At 42.4% G+C, this 18,096-nt stretch overlaps 1 protein-coding gene across 2 annotated transcripts in view; it reads left to right on the top strand.

Moving 5' to 3' along the window:
* The window catches only part of myt1b (myelin transcription factor 1b), a 37,772-nt gene extending 19,899 nt beyond the window's left edge, over window positions 1-17,873 (top strand). Inside the window, exons 9-24 of one of the 2 annotated variants that reach the window (XM_086158989.1) lie at window positions 138-272; window positions 1,857-1,947; window positions 2,615-2,731; window positions 5,803-6,017; window positions 6,200-6,393; window positions 7,978-8,235; window positions 8,728-8,882; window positions 9,497-9,559; window positions 10,032-10,100; window positions 11,027-11,089; window positions 11,470-11,550; window positions 12,041-12,262; window positions 12,471-12,562; window positions 13,233-13,336; window positions 14,572-14,715; window positions 16,339-17,873. In XM_086158989.1, coding sequence (XP_086015115.1) covers window positions 138-272; window positions 1,857-1,947; window positions 2,615-2,731; window positions 5,803-6,017; window positions 6,200-6,393; window positions 7,978-8,235; window positions 8,728-8,882; window positions 9,497-9,559; window positions 10,032-10,100; window positions 11,027-11,089; window positions 11,470-11,550; window positions 12,041-12,262; window positions 12,471-12,562; window positions 13,233-13,336; window positions 14,572-14,715; window positions 16,339-16,482 — 2,147 coding nt within the window. In that variant the 3' untranslated portion in view covers window positions 16,483-17,873. The remainder of the gene's footprint in view (window positions 1-137; window positions 273-1,856; window positions 1,948-2,614; window positions 2,732-5,802; window positions 6,018-6,199; window positions 6,394-7,977; window positions 8,236-8,727; window positions 8,883-9,496; window positions 9,560-10,031; window positions 10,101-11,026; window positions 11,090-11,469; window positions 11,551-12,040; window positions 12,263-12,470; window positions 12,563-13,232; window positions 13,337-14,571; window positions 14,716-16,338) is intronic. The other variant, XM_086158991.1, reaches the window with a different exon arrangement.
* Window positions 17,874-18,096: the final 223 nt, after the last annotated feature.

Here is an 18,096-nt window from a genome sequence, read left to right as displayed (position 1 = left end):
AGAGACGGGGATGGGTCTTCTGTACTCTCTTCTGAAATATGTCTAGATTTCATGCTCAGCCAAGCAGGCTATCTGATGATATTAACCGCTGGTTTTTGTCCTCCTTCTTCATCCCTCTCTCTGGCTCCTGCGTCCAGAGAGCAATAGGCCCGAGAAGAGGGAGATCAAGTGTCCCACCCCGGGGTGTGACGGGACGGGTCACGTGACCGGACTGTACCCCCACCACCGCAGCCTGTCAGGATGCCCTCACAAGGACAGGATCCCCCCTGAGAGTGAGTGTATTCGAGGGAACGGTCTGACGCCGGAAGTCGAACTCTCTCATCGCTCTCATGTAAACAGAAAAAAAAAAAAAAAATCAGAGTTGAACCTGATGCAGGCCGGCGGTTCATCACTCAGTCATTTAATTCTGATGTATCTCACCAGACTCAAGTGCAATACATTCACATGCCTACTCAGAGGTCTACTATACTATGCAAAATATACTGTAACGCATTACACTTAATGCAAGCTTTATTTTAGCGTTTGATATGATGCAATTATACAAAAGGATAATTCCTACTAATAAAAAAGGGAGTACTCTCCTCCCTTACTAAGTGGTCTGATTCTATAAAGAGAGGCAACACACAAATCTAAAAATGTGACTTTCCAGTACAGTTTCTCAGGTTGTAAAGTTGTTTTAAGTTTGAAGCTCAAGTTGACAGACATTTGTTAACACACAATGCTCCATACTGATCCAAAAAACTTCATATAAAATAGTATTATTGTTCATTGTATTGTGAAATATTTTCAGGGCAGTGGGACTTACAGTTCCTCCAAAAGTCACATGACTCTGTATCTGGCCCCTTCATCCAACCAAGATTCATGTAGCAACAGTAGAGGGATTATTGCAGCACTTGGATACACAGTCTGTGTGTTTTCATCATTCTGACTTGAAGAGTCACTGTTCTGATCCAAACTCCCTGGGGTGTCAAAGGGTCTTCACATTGCAGACTCTCCCCTCTCAGTAGCCCACAGCTGGTACACTTCCTGCTCTCTTCCAGAGCTTAAAAAATATGGAGATTTTATTTTTTCGGAGATAGAGTTTTTCTCCTTTCTTTCCCCCCAATGATGCTCGTTTCGCACACACATCGTAGACCATTGTGCTGTAACCATGACAACAGGTCTATTAAATGTAGTTCACTTCTCTGCGATTCTGATTAAAGTTCATTTCCTATTCCCACGGGTATTTACACAGAGGGACTGTCTTAATATATTCAGTAGGGGATGGCGGACATAAGCTCCTTGTCTTTCTGTTCCTTTCACCAGGTAGGATTATAAACCATTAACTAGCATGGATTTAAATGTTTTTCTTATTTATGATCATGCAACACAACCCACTCGGTCAGAGAACACACACACAGCTGCTTCATAATCCATTTTTTTATCCTCAGGCCAGATTGACAAGTCTGATGTTTTTAGTTTCTTTTTTCATTAAAAGAAACAGATTTATTAAACTCAGTTTATTAGAATCCGGATTTCTTCCGAACATTCAGATAATTTCCTCTTCTTTTGCATGTTTTTTTTGGAACAATTCAATAATGATTTTTTTAAAGGAAATGTCCATAGTTTTATCAATAAATTATGATAATACATTTATATTTGAATAGGATTCAAACAAATGGAATGGCTGCGCTCCTCATATTAATGGGTTTTATGGCATCCCCTACAGGAAAACTGGGGTCTTTATTCTTTATTCGTCGTTTGCGAGTACCATTAAAAATAAGTTGATTATTGGCTTTTATAGATAATCCGTTTATTGCAGATATTTTAATCTTACCGTTGTTGTAATAATGAGTGTTTCTGTATTTCCTCCTCAGTTCTTGCCATGCACGAGAACGTGCTCAAGTGTCCCACCCCAGGCTGCACTGGCCAGGGGCACGTTAACAGCAACCGCAACACACACCGCAGGTTTGTATTTCCTTGCCCCAACAACCACCTTTTATCTGTTCTGTCTCAACAATTAATCATTATTATTATCATTATAAATATACCATGACTTTGACATGAAAATCTCCTATAATCATTTAAATGATATGTTTAAAGACAAAAGTTAAAGTTGTACGAAAACCTCCAAACAGCTAATAGATTAGCGTAAATAAAGCAAATAAAGTTGTTGCTTAAAATAAATTGTAACAAACAACAGCAACAACATCGATTCACTTTCCCTAAAAAGTGAGCTTAAATTGTATTAAACGCATCTGCTAGAAAATCTGACCTGAAATCTTGCAAGAACTAAGCAGATACGAGATAAAAACAATTTGCTATTGTTTTTTGATTAAAGATTAATTATTTTCCCCTAATTATTCTTTTATTTTCTTGAATTTGGTAAAGGTTGTTGTCAGCAGTCATATTTCTGTGCATGCTTCCTTGCGTGGCAATACATATGGTTGCATGTGTGTGTTGTTGTTGTCATGTCAGTGTGCAGTCTATGTTGCTTGAAACAGGGTGTGTATTTTTCCTTTGCAATTCATGAATGTTGGACAGCAGAGGCGCCACTCCCGCATTCGATTTACAAGGTCAGCATCCCACCCTGCTGTAATATTCACCCTCCCCCGCCTCCCCTTTTCTTCCCCAGTCTGTCTGGATGCCCTATTGCTGCCGCCGAGAAACTCTCCAAAAGCCACGACAAGCAGCATTTGGCTCAACCGGGTGGCGAGCTCCTCAAAGGAAGCCCCAACGACAGAGTGCTGAGGTGGGCTACAGAATGCAGTCGGAGGTTATCAGACCAGACAAAGATATGGCCCAGTGCATTACTTAGTAATAAGCTTAAATAATTAAAATGTTGCGTAAGATGGAATCATCCAGTGACCTTGTTCTCCCATCATCAGCCATTACAGACCTGAGAGTCTGTAACAGATCCCCTTAAACCGAGTTGCTTTGACTGGAACCCCTCAGTGCTGCTGCCTGGATCATATGTCAGGATTTACCTTAGCAAGCAAATATAAACGTGTCCTGGAAAACCTTGAAAACCATTTTCTGGTCAGGCAGAAACAAATTTTAGAATTACAAATCAAAAAGTGTTGAAACGGCTGTGTTTACCTGAAAAAGACTTAAATGAAGTTAAAAGTGCACAACAATATCACGTGAATTAAATTGAGGTAACTTCTGCATAGAGGGGAAAAAACAAACACATTCGATATTTGATATGTACGGATCTCAAATTGAGCTCGTAATCATTTGGCAAAAAGACAACAAATTACTTTAATATTAGAGAAATCATTTGTATTAGTTATAAGCCACCAATAACAAGAACATCAGAAATATGTTCAAGTTAGTATTTCAGCTCCTGAGCAATTTTTTTCTTGTAAGATGAAAACCTAGCAAGGTTTTTTTCTGAATTAGTTGTCAATAAAACTGAACCAGTCATTTAATAGGAATGTAAAAAGATATATTCCCTGGCCCCTATTATGATTTTCAGAATATTTACAGAAAAATGAATTCATTCATTCATTAGCCATAACCCCTATCCTGCACTCAGGGTCGCAGGCAGGGGTGGAAGCCTATCCTAGCTGTCATTGGGTAAGAGGCGGGGTTCACCTCGGGCTGGTCGGCAGTCATTCACACACGGAGACATACAAATAAACCACACACACAGGGCAGTTTGAGGGTCTTGAATGAACCAACTGCATGTTTTCTGACTGTGGTCGGAAAACAGAGAACTTGGACGAAACCCATGCGGAGAACATGCAAATTCCACACAGAACAGCCCCCGTTGGAATTCAGCCAGGGTCCTTTCTTGGCCTATGGAAAAATTCTCCTGCATTTCTTCATGATGTTATCTACAGTTTAATATGATATTGAGATCATATAAGAAAACTATTGGGGATTAGGTTCATTTTTAATTGGCTTGCTTGCCTAACACACATATGCAGTTATGTCACTTTTAGGGCTCACTAGATCCAGTTAGCAGGACCTGACACACACACGTGTGCATGATAAGTGTTTGAAATTGCAGACGTGACGTGAAACTCCCACGTGCTGTTTCTTTTCTCGACAGCAAGGGAACGGGGTTCTGGCAGGGTTCTGCCGAGACTGGCCTTCCGACCTCGGAGAGTGCTGGGCAGGAATACAATCATTCCTCTTACCCCCCCGAACATAGACATCTCCTCATCTGCCCCCGCTGGCCAGGAACCCCAATCGTGTCCACAAGAATGATAATTAACATCAGACAAGCTCTTCCTTACTGCTATTTTAATTAATAATGCAGCTGATAAGCTAATCATGTGCATTATAGGGGCGGGTGGGGTTGTGGGATGGTAGAGAAAATAATTGCTTTTCTCTAGGAAAAAGCTCATCAGCGGCCGAACAAAGCATAGAGGATTAAACCATAATAAGATTTGTCTTGTTTGCACATCTGGAGATCGTTAAAGCGAGCTCACGCCGGTCGCGTCGGGTTGGAATCCAGTGACTAAAGAGAGGGGAGATCCTCTGTGATCACTGTGGGCTTTGTGTTCTGGTTGCTTTTCCTGCTGCAGAAGGGATGGTGCGGCTCAGTAATAAGCATACCGTTCTGATCGGGTGCTGTGACCTCTGACCCCCCAGGACTCCCCAGACAGTGGCTTGAGACTGACACTTTTTATTTTCCTAGTCGCGCAAAATTAGGAACTGGGCTTGTTTCCAGTAAAGGATTCTATCTTTGATTTCATTTCAAAATATTCAATCACAGGGAAAAACAGCTCATTGATCAGGTTTTTTTCACAATATTCTGTTCAAATTTGCCAATTTCTGGGCCCCATTCATGTAGTTTTTCAACTTTGTTGTGGACATCTGGTGAAGTCCTTGGAGAACCTCACTGATCTTTGTCAAATTTGTCACAAAGATCAAATAAGTTGTTTCCCCTATGGGGGATCAATAAAGTAATGTTTCTTGGGACCTTTTTTTTCAAGATATTTTAACCTTTGACCAAACTGTTGCAGATTATATTGATTTTGTCACTTTTTTAATTAACTTATGCCAGTTGATTTTAGGCAATTAGGTGCAGATATTTCATTCACTTGTAGATTTAATATTAATATATGTACTATTTGATTTACAAATTTGAATTGATTTGTCATTTATTGCAAATTTCTTTTTGGCTAATTAATTAAATCAAAGTTAGTTGCAAACCTTGTTTGCTAAGTTTTGAAAAACTTCTAAACGATTTCCTCAGAATTTACGGTTTATTTCATTGTTACTTTGAAAAAAAAAAAAAAAAACCTTTATACCTGTTGCTATTTCTTCCCGGTATTCTTCCGTCCAGGGGCCTCATTAATTCTCGATCCCTTGATCACTTCCCGGTTTCGATGCGGAGAACGGGCCGGTCAAAAGGGGTGTGGCGGCCTCAGCGATAAGAAAAGAACAGAGGAGGAGAGTGACCCCCCCCCCCCCCCCCCCCATACACACACACACACACACACACACACTCATGCGTTCTCCAGCCTCCCCTCTCTGGTCTGTTAGTGGATTTACGCCAACAGGTCTGACAAAAGCTGGGCTCTCCAGGAAAACGAGAGGCTTAAGGCTCATAAATTCATGCTGTACAACATGCAAATGTGCCCTCAGCTGATAAGAGAGCTTTTAATCCTGCTGCTCTCCTGCTAAGTACCGGTCCCCTATCTTTACTCCCCCCCCCCCCCCCCCCCACTTGCCCCACCTCCGACAGTCTACTTTCCCTCCCTTTATTTCCTGTTGATTGTGACTCTTTTTATTGCATCTGTCCTCGTTAATCCACGTCTCTGCTCTCGGACCCCCCACCCCGCCTCCCCCTCCTCTTTCATCCCATAGGCCCATGTGCTTTGTGAAGCAGCTGGAGGTGCCCCAGTATGGCAGCTACCGGCCAAACATGGCCCCCACCACGCCCCGCGCCAACCTGGCCAAGGAGCTGGAGAAGTACTCCAAGGTGTCCTTCGACTACGCCAGCTTCGACGCGCAGGTGTTCGGGAAGCGCATGCTTGCTCCAAAGATGCCCACCAGCGAAACCTCACCCAAAGCCTTCAAAAGTAAGCAAACATGTGTGTGTGTGTGTGTGTGTCTGTGTATGTAGATATGATAGGATAGGTCTGGTTACTTTATGCTGTGAGGGTACTATCACAATATTTTTGATCTTTCATTACTAATTTGATGTTAATCAAAGAATAAACATTACCAACTTTAGGCCAGTGACAGTACTGTGTTGTTACAGCCAAGCCCTCCTTCCCGAAGTCCGCATCGCCAAACCTGAGTCTCCATGGTTACGGGAAGACCTCCTCCATGGCGTACGACTACACCCACGATGCCGAGGCTGCTCACATGGCCGCCACCGCCATCCTCAACCTGTCCACGCGGTGCTGGGAGAAGCCCGAGAACCTCAGCACTAAACACAAGTTACACAATGAGGTACACCGTCATACAGCAGAGCACACGACCGGATACTCACAATCACTGAGAAGAACACAACAAAGAAATCCCATACACACCATAGTACCCACTGTGTACACAGAACACAAGAGACATCTAAATGATGTGCTTAGACACAGATGCAATACACCTCCTCTCCTCTCCTTTTCTTCTCCTCTCCTTTTCTTCTCCTCTCCTCTCCTCCTCCCAGCTCCCTCCAGCTGGGTGGTGTTGAGGTACACTTGCATCATTCTCCCTCTCGTCCTCCTTTCATCCTTTCATCCCACACACTTTTCATGTTATTGAATTTGGCTGCTGGTGTCCTCCATTACTTTTCCACCAGGTAGCCTTTTTTCATTATCAGCTGGACGGGTCTCCCACTCCCTCTCCTTCTCCTCACATTTCTTTTTGTCCTTTCATCCTCCTCTCCTGTCTGCACACTACACCACCTCCTCCTCTCTGTGCACAGGAGGTGTAATTGAAGCACCGCTTTCCCCCATATTGTGATTCTCAAAAGCCCTTTAACCTCACAGAGGAGAGGAAGTGACGGCTTCATCATTTCTCGATTGTTGGGAGATAAAAAGCGCAGATTAGTACGTCTGGCAGCGGAAGGTGTTGTTTAGCGAGGCGCTGATCCAGGAGCAGGGAGTTAAGCTGCGTTCGGCGCCCAGGTCCACCGGGACTGATCTGGAATCAGAGCCGGAGCCCGGTTGAAATCCAATATTGAAACACTGGACCACTGAGCTCATCAGCCAGAGACATTTCTGGGAAACGTTCCCGTTCTCTCTCCCCCTCTAACCCTTTGATTTTCCTGGCTCCTGCCCAGTCCGTATGAGCGCCATTTTAGATGAATGCCGGAAAACATGGCTCATCCCCCTACATCCCCCACCCCCACAACTGTTCACCTGCCAGCACAATTATTGAGCAAAGATGAAGCAGTGGCTCGTCATCACATAGCATTGCTAACGTGCTAAAGCCGTGGAGGTGTCAACCTTTGAAAAAGTGCACATGCTACTTGTAGAGCTCGCTAGGAGGCTTGAATGGGGGTTTGGTCAGTATTCTGTTTATCTGTCTTGAAAAAGACTGCAGTTTTTTCTCATTTATTTGAAATTTCAGTTGTTCATATCGCAGTGTTACTTTTTTATATTACGGTGCATTCACCATTCCTTTTTTAAAAGCTAGGAATCATGAGAAAATCAACCTCAGTTGGTTTAGTCCAACATATACTGACACAATCATACTAAATATGGGGAAATATAATCAAGCGTTTCAGTAAAACAACAGCATGGATGCATGGAAACAACGTTTTTTCCTTATTGGATGTGAAGATATTGGTTAAGGTGTATGTCATCAATTTCCTCAAATAAACCTCAGATTAATTTGGGGATATTTGCTTGACAATTGTAAAGGTTTATATTTCCACAGAATTTTTCCATGGATAGTATGTTTGATGGAATGAAGACGGTACATGGAGCAACTCCTTCTATATCAGTGAATCCAGAATATATGTCACTGTTGTACACACTGTTGTTATTGTGTCGAATCTTCTGAGCACAATTATATCATCACCTCACATCACCTCAGGAAATGGACATTGAAGTGGACGAGAACGGCACTCTGGACCTGAGCATGAAGAAGCCCATCAAACGTGAGGGCAGTCTCTCAGGCACCAGTCCGGGCGTTCGATCCCCAGACCCCTCGTCCTCGTCCTCCTCCTCTCTGCATCACGGAGGGAGCAGCGGCGTGACGTCGCCGAACCTGCACACCTACAAGCAGGAAGAGTGGGAGGGGCCTCTGGATTACACCAAACCCAACCGCCAACGGGAGGAGGAGCTGGACGAGGTCAGTGCTCCGAGCGTTTTCCCATGATGTCACTGTAATCGCAGAGGAAGTATTGCAGCACAGACAAAGCAGCCTTAAGCTTCTTGAGCCACAAAAACATAAAAATTTTCTGTCCTCGCTTCACTTCCTGTCGCCTCCCTCTATTATTCATTGATGTGAGTTGCTGCACACTTAGAACATGGCAGCCGAGGTGGTGTGTCAGGTACGTTGCACCATCCCAGCGTTGGCATATGCTAATTTCTACGCCTTTGAACTTTTTCAAAGAAATGTAAAGGGCCTTGAATGTTAATTTTTTTATGAGGATACTCTTCATTTGGAAACATCACTTGTCTACAGAAGAATAAAGGAACTGGGGGGACGGGGGGGGGGGGCGATGGCAGCAGTGTGCGGAGCTTTACAAAGTTTCTCGAGAGAAATCCTAATGTCTCACAAAGTCACTGAGGAAAGAATCGAACAATCGGGGTCATTAACCGATCGTACTGTCACCCTCAGATGGAGCACACCGGCCACTCCTTCGTCTCGTCCGACCCCGAAGACAACGACATGATGCAGGACTGTCTGGAGGATAGGAAGTACCCGGGGGAGGTCACGACCCCCAGCTTCAAGGTCAAATTTCAGCCCAAAGACAGCAAGAAGGAGCTGCTCTCGTAAGTTAAAGGCTTTGAATTCAGCATGAGGATGTTCTTTTAACAACATCATATCAGAATTGCCCGTAAATGTTAAAGACTACCCTAATGCCATGACAAAGAGGTTATTTTAAACCCTTTACCTTAGTCTTGGTTTCTAAAAATGCTGAAAATGATCATATTCCATTTTTTCTCCACTCATCACAAAATCCCAAATTTCCCAAAGTGTAAATGATATAAAGTTGTGTGTGTCTCAAACAGCGCAGTTTTACACAGACATGCTCAATAGTTGCAGGGGCATATGATAATATTTTTAATAACTTCAGGCAATATCAAATATAGCCAGAATGTGTAGTTTTAAGATTAATTAATGCTCTTAGTGTCTTCATAACCAGCTAAGTTCCCCTAAACTAGCCCTCCTCTGAGGGCTTTAGTGAATAATAATTGCTGCATTTGTTGGCAACAACAGGGGTGGGAAATTCAATTCTTCTCATTTTCGGCACATATTGATCAACATATTGATCAAATGAATATATCTGATGTCAGTGATGACGTTGGTGTACTACTATTTGCTGACGTATTTTTTTCCAACCCCCCTTTTCACATTCTCACTGCATCCCCCCGTCCTCTCCCAGGTGTCCCACACCTGGCTGTGATGGCAGCGGCCACATCACTGGAAACTATGCATCCCATCGCAGGTATTAACTAGACACACACACACACGCACACACACACACGCACACACACACACGCGCACACACACACACACACATACATACAGTTTATTTGTACATTCTGGCACAAGCTCTGTATGTACACATATTTAGGTACTGTAAATATGTATATGGAGAGACCGATGGCTCAGTCCAAATGGCTGTTGATCTAATTCTGCTTAAAATCTCATGATTTCATCCTGACATGCCAGAGGCTATAAAGTACAGCGAGCCCAGGCAGCAAAGACAGGCATTGACTTTGATATGGATCAGTAATTTACTTCGTTCTGTCCGTCCTCTTTTCCTAAATGACCTTGGTTTGCCTTGCAATCTTGATTTCCCTTCACTCACCTCTTTCTCCCCTTGCTTCCTTCCTCCTTCTCCTCCGTCTCATTCTCTTTCTCTCTCTCTTTCTCTCCCTCTCTCGTTCTTCCTCGATCCAACTGGTCTCCTTCAGTCTGTCTGGGTGTCCTCTCGCTGATAAGAGCCTCCGGTCCCTCATGGCGGCCCACACCCCTGAACTCAAGTATGTCTGCTCTACACCTTCGCTGTCTTTCCACCGTCACTCTAATGCAACTGCTACTGACAACGCTTTATTCTGCCTGGCAGTCACTTATCTTTTACCGCCACCGCCGCTGCCACTGCTGCTGCTACTGCTGCGTCTGTCATAGTGTTTTTAATTTCTGCATCTGTGCTTGATTTCACCTCAGTCAGCTTGAGGGAGAAAATCCTATACATAGGGAGGAAAATTAAAAGGGAAAATCTTTTGTTGTTCTGCGATAGGATTTGATTATTTGTATTATGCCTAAAACTAAAAGACCTTTGTGCGTAATGGAACTGAAAAAGTACTGCAATATCAAGTCAGTAACCTGAATACACTGCTGCACTGAAAAGATCCTTTGACCTGATTGATCTTCAAATGACTTCCAATTCCCTAAAAGTGAAAAAACAAGTAAACTTCTGGACATATTAAAACTTGCTTGAAAATGAATGACATTGGACTTTAAATATATATATATACATATATAAATACATATGTATGAAATAAGCCAAAGTCAAAGCCAAAGTAATCTGTATATAATAAAATAAATGAAAAGTTGAGGATAAGGTAAAAAATATTCTACAAAGTGCCTTAAAAATAGAAAATGTCTTCAGTACCTGTTAAAACAGACCTGAAACTATCAAGAAATGACATTAATAACATTAATAAACGTTATTTAATAAGAAAAAACATTTTACAAAACCACTGAAATGCATAATTAAATAGAAGTACAGAGGAATCAAACTGGGATTCTGTCCTGCAGACAGTGTCGCTGTTGCTGCAGACACACCAGTGATGAAATATTAAAGATGAATCAAATGCACGTTCAGTGAGCAGTTTATTTCCCTCACCTGCATCACTGACACGAAGGCGCTCAAGTGTTTTCTAACTCCGAATTAAATATTTCCCAGATGCCCCACGCCAGGCTGTGACGGCTCGGGTCACATCACCGGAAACTATGCCTCGCACAGAAGGTAACACACGCGCGGATGCACACACAAACACACAATCACGCACACAGAACACACACACACACACACTCACACACACACACACACACGCGCGCACACACACACACACACACACACACACGCACAAACACATACACACATACACACAGTCAGCCAGAGAGGCCCAGTGACAGTTCATGGTAGAATTAGACAGGGAAGCACATCCTCATACATTTCAACACCTTTCCATCATCTTATTTACGGCCATTATTAGGCGTTTGAGTTGGTTTGTGATTTGGTTGAATAGCCTCTATGAAAACATTCTTCCTTCTATTGTTCTCTCCCTTTATCAAGCGATCTCTTTTTTAAGCCTATGTTATCAACTCCATACTTTCTGTTTTCAGTCTCTCTGGGTGCCCGCGTGCCAAGAAAAGTGGAATTAAAACTCCTACCAAGGACAACCAGGAGGACTCCGAGCTTTTAAAGTTCGTACCGCTCAGAAAGCCATAATGTCTGCTTTTAGCAAGACTTTACGGTAAAAGTAAAATACAATTAAAGGAGAGAGAGAGAGCGACAGAGACAGCGAGAGATAGAGAAAGAGATAGAGAAAGAGAGGAAAGTCACTGTGAATCATATGCAGAGGTAGTGACCTGCCCCCCCTTCCCCCAGTGGAATCAAACGATCAGGCCCACTTAGACTCCATTAGCTCCAGATACTGATGCTGAATGTGGCTGATACTAGAGGGTCCTAGAGTCAGTACATGACAAATACATGGGCTTCATATTGCATTTGCACACAAAACTGTAATTTCAAAAGCATGTAGTAACTCTTCTATCCAGTATTGCCATGAATCAGGTGATTTGGCCCAGCACAGAAAGTTTTTAGCAGAAGCCTCATTCTATTTGAGAATCCTCATCTAACCTTTGACCTCTCAATCCCCTTGCTTCTCCGTGCTCCTCCCCTTCATTACTGCAGGTGTCCAGTGCCAGGATGCGACAGCCTGGGTCACATCAGCGGGAAGTATGCAACCCACCGCAGCGCCTACGGCTGTCCACTGGCAGCGCGCAGGCAGAAGGAAGGGCTCTTGAACGGCACCCCCTTCAACTGGAAGGCTTTCAAGACTGAAGGGCCCACCTGCCCCACCCCCGGTTGCGATGGGTCCGGACACGCAAATGGAAGTTTCCTCACACACCGCAGGTACAAACTAAAATGTTTTCAGATCAACGGTTTCCAGCGTGAGGTTGAAAACAGCAACAACTACTGTACTGCTATGGGAAAGTATTTTAGTTAACCTCAATGACTAAATCATCAGTTAGCATTGCCTGAAATTTTGCGTGAAACGACCAGCACATCAGATAGTCGTTAACTGTAACGATCAGTAATAAGCACTTCCTGGATGTCACAGCCTCTCAGGATGCCCCAGAGCCTTGTACGCCAAGAAGAAGGCCAAGTTCCCCACTGAAGACTACCTGACCACCAAGTTCAGGGCCGGTGATGGTAAGAGAGTACAGAAGACTAAGTGTGTGTTCATCTGATTACAGAGGTCTGATTTTATACAGTCTGTCAAGTTGTGCGAAAGTCTGACTCTGTAGAGTTTACAAGTCTGACTGTGTTAAAGTCATAAAACGCACAAAGTCGGATTGTATGAAAACATTCTTTTATAGATGTCTGGTTGTAGTCGAATTGTATCTAAGTCAATTTTTACAGTAGTTTTCATCATATAGAAGTCAAAAATTGATTTAAGTCTGATTATAGAACTCATATTGTATAGATGTCATATTGTACCACAATCAAATTGTGTGCAAGTGGGTCTGTTGTTTTACATTAGCTACAACTCTGTGATACAGTATGGTGATTAATCACTGACTCATGGTCAAATTCTGGTAACTGTTGGGATGATGGGATGGGATGATGTCATCATTTCTGACCAGTTTCATGGCATCTTGTCACCACAGTAACCAATATAGGTTGCAATAATGACCATAAAAGAACTTGTCACTGGTGATGCTGAGTCAGTGTCAATCACTCATCGCACACCATCCAAAATACTGTTAACACTGAACATATTAACAATTCTGGGTTAATTTTACAACACATACTCGATACATGCCAGTGTTTGTGCTAAAGTGGCTGTGGTTCCGTTGTGACTGCACATTCTTTCCCTCAGTTTTGGACAACGACGAGGATATCAAGCAGCTTAACAAAGAGATTAATGACCTCAATGAATCCAACAATGAGATGGAGGCTGACATGGTCAACCTGCAGACTCAGGTGTGTTTATGGTCGTTATTAACATGTAGTAGCTCCTCTCGAAATAAGGCTTACAAAGAAGAAAAAAACATGGGCTGAATGTTTCCATCACACTACTTCTCTACCCTGTTTAAGATCTCAGGCCCGACCCGAGAAATACTACTAGCCTGGTTGACACTCTATTTTCAACTCTCTCTATTTCCCTAAAACACCTGGCACTGCAGTTTTTCCAACAAGAGAAAACAACACTTTAAGGGACTATTTTTAGCTACAGATTAGCACACAATGGGTGTTCTGCAGAAGGTGTGTGTGCAAGTGAGACCAGTCGCTGTGTGTTCACAGTCTGGCTCACTGTATTTTATCAGTCTTTCCTCAATGTCTGGGTTCACATATGAGTGTTTTAAATAGGGCTTGTCGAATTTAAAGACTCGCGTCATTGTTGGAATACCTCTTTTTCTTTTATTAATTCGACTTTTTGTCAGCTGCCGATAAAAAACAAACTCTCACTTGCACTAAAAGCAGAAACCCAGCATCTGTCCTCCGGTTGTCACGTCCACTCATTGGATTGCTCATGTCGCGTTGAAGGAAGTTCACTGAAAAATGAAATTGATCTGCACCCGTCATGCTGATAGAACATCAGGTGCAACTTGAGAGAAAAATACAATTTCAGGTTTCTTGTAAAAGAAGACCTGATTTGAGGGAACAAATAATCCTGACAGTGTTTTATTTGGTTCCCTGAAAGACATTATGAGGTCTTGTGGTTAAAAACTGGACTGGACACACAAGCTGATGATCCTGGGGAGAACTCCCTTGGAGTACTGAGATACAAAATGTGATTACTTCCACCAAGACTGATTGAGGCAGCTTATTGGTTAGTCATTTATGTTGGTGCAAACGCTACAATCATAATAAATTAAAATTGTCTGTTTATTGTGCTAGATTAAATAAAGCCCATTTTATGCAATGAATGCATTAAAAAATAAAACAGACAGGAAGAGTCCCGGCAGAATTTTACAAATAGCCAAACTATAGATATGCAACTACGGTGTCAGCCCATGGACCAAAAATAGACTTTACCCCGTCAACTTATCTGATGAAAAAAAAAAAACATGAATCCCAATCTGTAAAATGACCAGTTATTCTATCCTGCTTTGAGTCATTTGGTCAGGTAGAATTTAGAACATTCATGCACTCACTGACTACACATCCCATAAAGCTGTCCTTTATTTGTACTCACACCCAGTACTGCGTTGCAGATCTCGTCCATGGAGAAGAACCTGAAGAGCATCGAGCATGAGAACAAGATGATTGAGGAGCAAAATGAAGCTCTGTTCATGGAGCTCTCAGGTCTGAGCCGTGCCCTGATCCGCAGCCTGGCCAACATACGCCTGCCGCACATGGTGAGTCCTCACGCACGCACACACACACACACACACACTTGGAATGGCTTGAATCACACTCTATGGGCTTCTTACTTGAAAGGACGGACAAAGCAGTCGCATACAATTTTTAACCACAGGTTAAATAGTAGTTAAGATGGTGTTACAAATCGTGTAGAAGGATATATACGGTGTTATGTTTGGTACTTGGCATGTCTCTTTTAACACGACATGTATGTCTGGTTGCATGAATGTATGGTTATATGGATCATAAGTTTTTACTGCCAATTTTTTTATCTATTCGCAACTCTATATGAATAAGAGGGGGTTGTTATGGTGGTCTACGTAATCTAAGTAAATGCTCCCTACTTCCTATTCATCACCACAACACAGTTTGGTTGTTGTTTTGGTGCAGGTGCGGAGATAGTAGCTTTTCTGTTGCACACTTGCATCAAGTGATTCAGGTTCCAATTGACACCAATGAGGATTGTAAACAAGCCAAACTAGTTAACGAAAATAGGGACGGATCCTGACTGTGATTTCTGACTCATTTCTGACTCAGATTTCTTTCTAGAAATGTCCTCATACATAAACTGGACCAGTTGTTTTCAACTGAGTTCACGTCTAAGTCTTGCGGGGTGGAATGAAGGTGTGGCTCTCAGGTGCTGAGCTGGTTCCGAGAGGGTTATTGGCTGCCGTTTTCTAGGAAGATCGTGTTGAGGCTTTAGATTGATCTGATTTATTAGTCATATAAAGTGTGTGTGACTCTGTGTCCAGGAAGTACCAATAGCTGCATGGATTGTTCTTGGAATGACAGACCTTAATTATTCTCTACACTAGTGCAGAGCTAACTGGCCTCCAGGGGGCATCACAAACTCAGGAAAAAAGAAGCATCTTCCATATTATTGTATTAAAACCAGTTATTACTATAAACTCTTAAAATGAAAAAACTTACATTGATTCAAGTGTAAAGCAATGCTCAATTAATAATGATAAAATGATTTTACCAAATAAGCCTCTCCTCGACTTTGGGTTGTCGGTACTCAGGAATCTTAAGGGCATTTATATTGTATTTCATATTCTTTATATTTAAAGACAATGGATAAAACAATGCTATTTCCTTTTGTGAGCGTATATAAATCAGCGATGGAGGAGGGTGTCAAATAAAATCTCACCCAGGGTGCAACATTGGATTGGGCTAGCTAGTGATCCCAATAACAAAGCTTTCCAATACGCTTCCTGCATCATTTTTTTCTGTAACATCCTCAACATTTGTCCATGATTGAGTAGCTTGGCCTTATTTTGCTACACGTGCGCCACCCTGATGTTAATGAGCACACACCGTGTGGCATTAGGCGTTTTAAAATATAAGACTCAAGCTAGCTGCTCGAGATTATTCTCATATATCATTTTTGTGGCTTTTTTGGTGCTTACTCAAGCTGAATAGAATTTGGATGTGCTAACAGTCAAGGCTGGCGGTCTGGACGAAGTTGCGTTGGCTAAGGGCTTGAAGCGATTGTCACTAGCAGTCATGTATTTGGGGGCAGCCCTGACCAGAAGCCATGATTGAACGTGTGAGTTGGAGGTGAAGCTTCTGGCTTGCCTGCTCATCTCAGCTGAGACCAGTTGTCGTTTGCATCACAGCAGGAGCCAATCACCGAGCAGAACTTCGACAGCTACGTGAGCACCCTGACCGACATGTACACCAACAAGGACTGCTTCCAGAGTCCTGAGAACAAGGCACTGCTGGAGAGCATCAACAAAGCTGTGAAGGGCATCAAAGTCTGAGAACACACGCACACGCACACGCACATGCACACGCACACGCACACGCACACGCACACACCACACATTCTCTCTCTCTCTGTCACACATATGTACACACGCACACATTCGCAGATAAACATTCACACACACACAAGACAGAAGCTGTCCCGAAGCGCACGAGTGTTGGAGAGATGTTGAAATACTCTACAATATATTGAAATATGGTTCACAAAAAAGGGAATTCAGGTTATTTAAATAAACAGCAACTTTAAAAAAAACAACCCAGGGAGCACTCTGTTCGACGAAGAAGTGACGCGGACCAAAATCCACACCATGCTGCTGCTGCTGGGATTTAGGAGGAACCCTGCAGCCGGAATGGATGGAGAAGAAGAATAATGCTACTATAAACTGTCTCTGGGGGGGTTGAGTGTGTTGTAAGTTGACCTGGTGTCTCTTTACGTCCTGAACTGTGTTTGGAGAAGAAGTTCCGCTGTAACCCTTTTCTCTCTGATCTTCAATCGTGGAACTCCGGATTGAAGAAAGAGGGAGACGAGACTCCCGCCGTAGCATTCACCGCAACGAGCACGCGTGTCTGTGTGCGCGAGCTGCGCAGCAATATGAGGCACGCGCCGAACTGAGCACGTGTGCGAGTTCACAGAGGTGATGGAGAAACCCTCCCAGCAGAGAGACTGATCCAGGAACAGTGACATTTCTTCATTTTGTCATGGGGTATTTTTTAAAAAGCAAATTTTTTTTTTGGTTTATTTGTTTTGTCTGTTTTTTTATTCTTTTAAAAAAAACTAGTGATAGCGTGCACACACTTCAAATTCAGTTTAGTCATATCAATAGTATTTATCGACATAGGAATTGCACTTCATTTCAAAGAATAGTTTTGTGGTACAATAATTATTGTTATATATGAATTATTTAAATTTGTGAACTTTTAAATTGTAACTTATTGCCATTTATGTTATTGAGGTTTATTTATTTGAAGCAATCTATTTATTGACTTTGTTTTGTAACAGAAAAGATGTGCATCTTTACTGAGTATCATTGATTCGCAGACGTGGATATTTTAAGAATATATAGATGAGTGACAAGGCATATTTTCTTTGGAGTACTTTTTAAAACTTTTTAAGTGCAGATGTTTTATAACTGATGTCTTTTTGATAATTTTACAATTGCTCTTATTTTCCGTCCCTCTTTCTTTGTTTTGTTTTTTCTGTTACTGGTACATTCAGAAACCCACTACTGAAAAAAAAGAAAGTATGTATTTATTATTTATTTAATATGAAAGAAATTGACTACTATGGCTGTATATTTATTTTGTTATTTATGTGCGTGATGTTGAGTCTGATTAGTCTTAAAGATCCACTGCTAATATCTAAATAAAGAAAGAAAATCAATACAAATACTGTTTGATTACTTAGGCTAAGACCAGCAGCTGATTGTAAAAAAGAAAGTATATGAAAAAAAAGGACCCAACAAAAGCAATTTATCTGCGCTCTGTGTTGTTTGAGCCATCACGTGTTTGCTTTTGTCAGGTGACAAAAACCAAGGAAACTGCGTGGGCGGGGGGGTTTAAAAAAAGATAACGTTACCTCTCCCGAGTGCTTTGTAGCAGCCGACACGGCT

Source organism: Fistularia commersonii, chromosome 14, assembly GCF_037954325.1.
Source record: "Fistularia commersonii isolate RoL2024-O1a breed Wild chromosome 14, RoL_Fcom_v1.0, whole genome shotgun sequence".
Classification (NCBI taxonomy): domain Eukaryota; kingdom Metazoa; phylum Chordata; class Actinopteri; order Syngnathiformes; family Fistulariidae; genus Fistularia; species Fistularia commersonii.
This window is presented reverse-complemented; position numbering and strand designations above follow the sequence as displayed.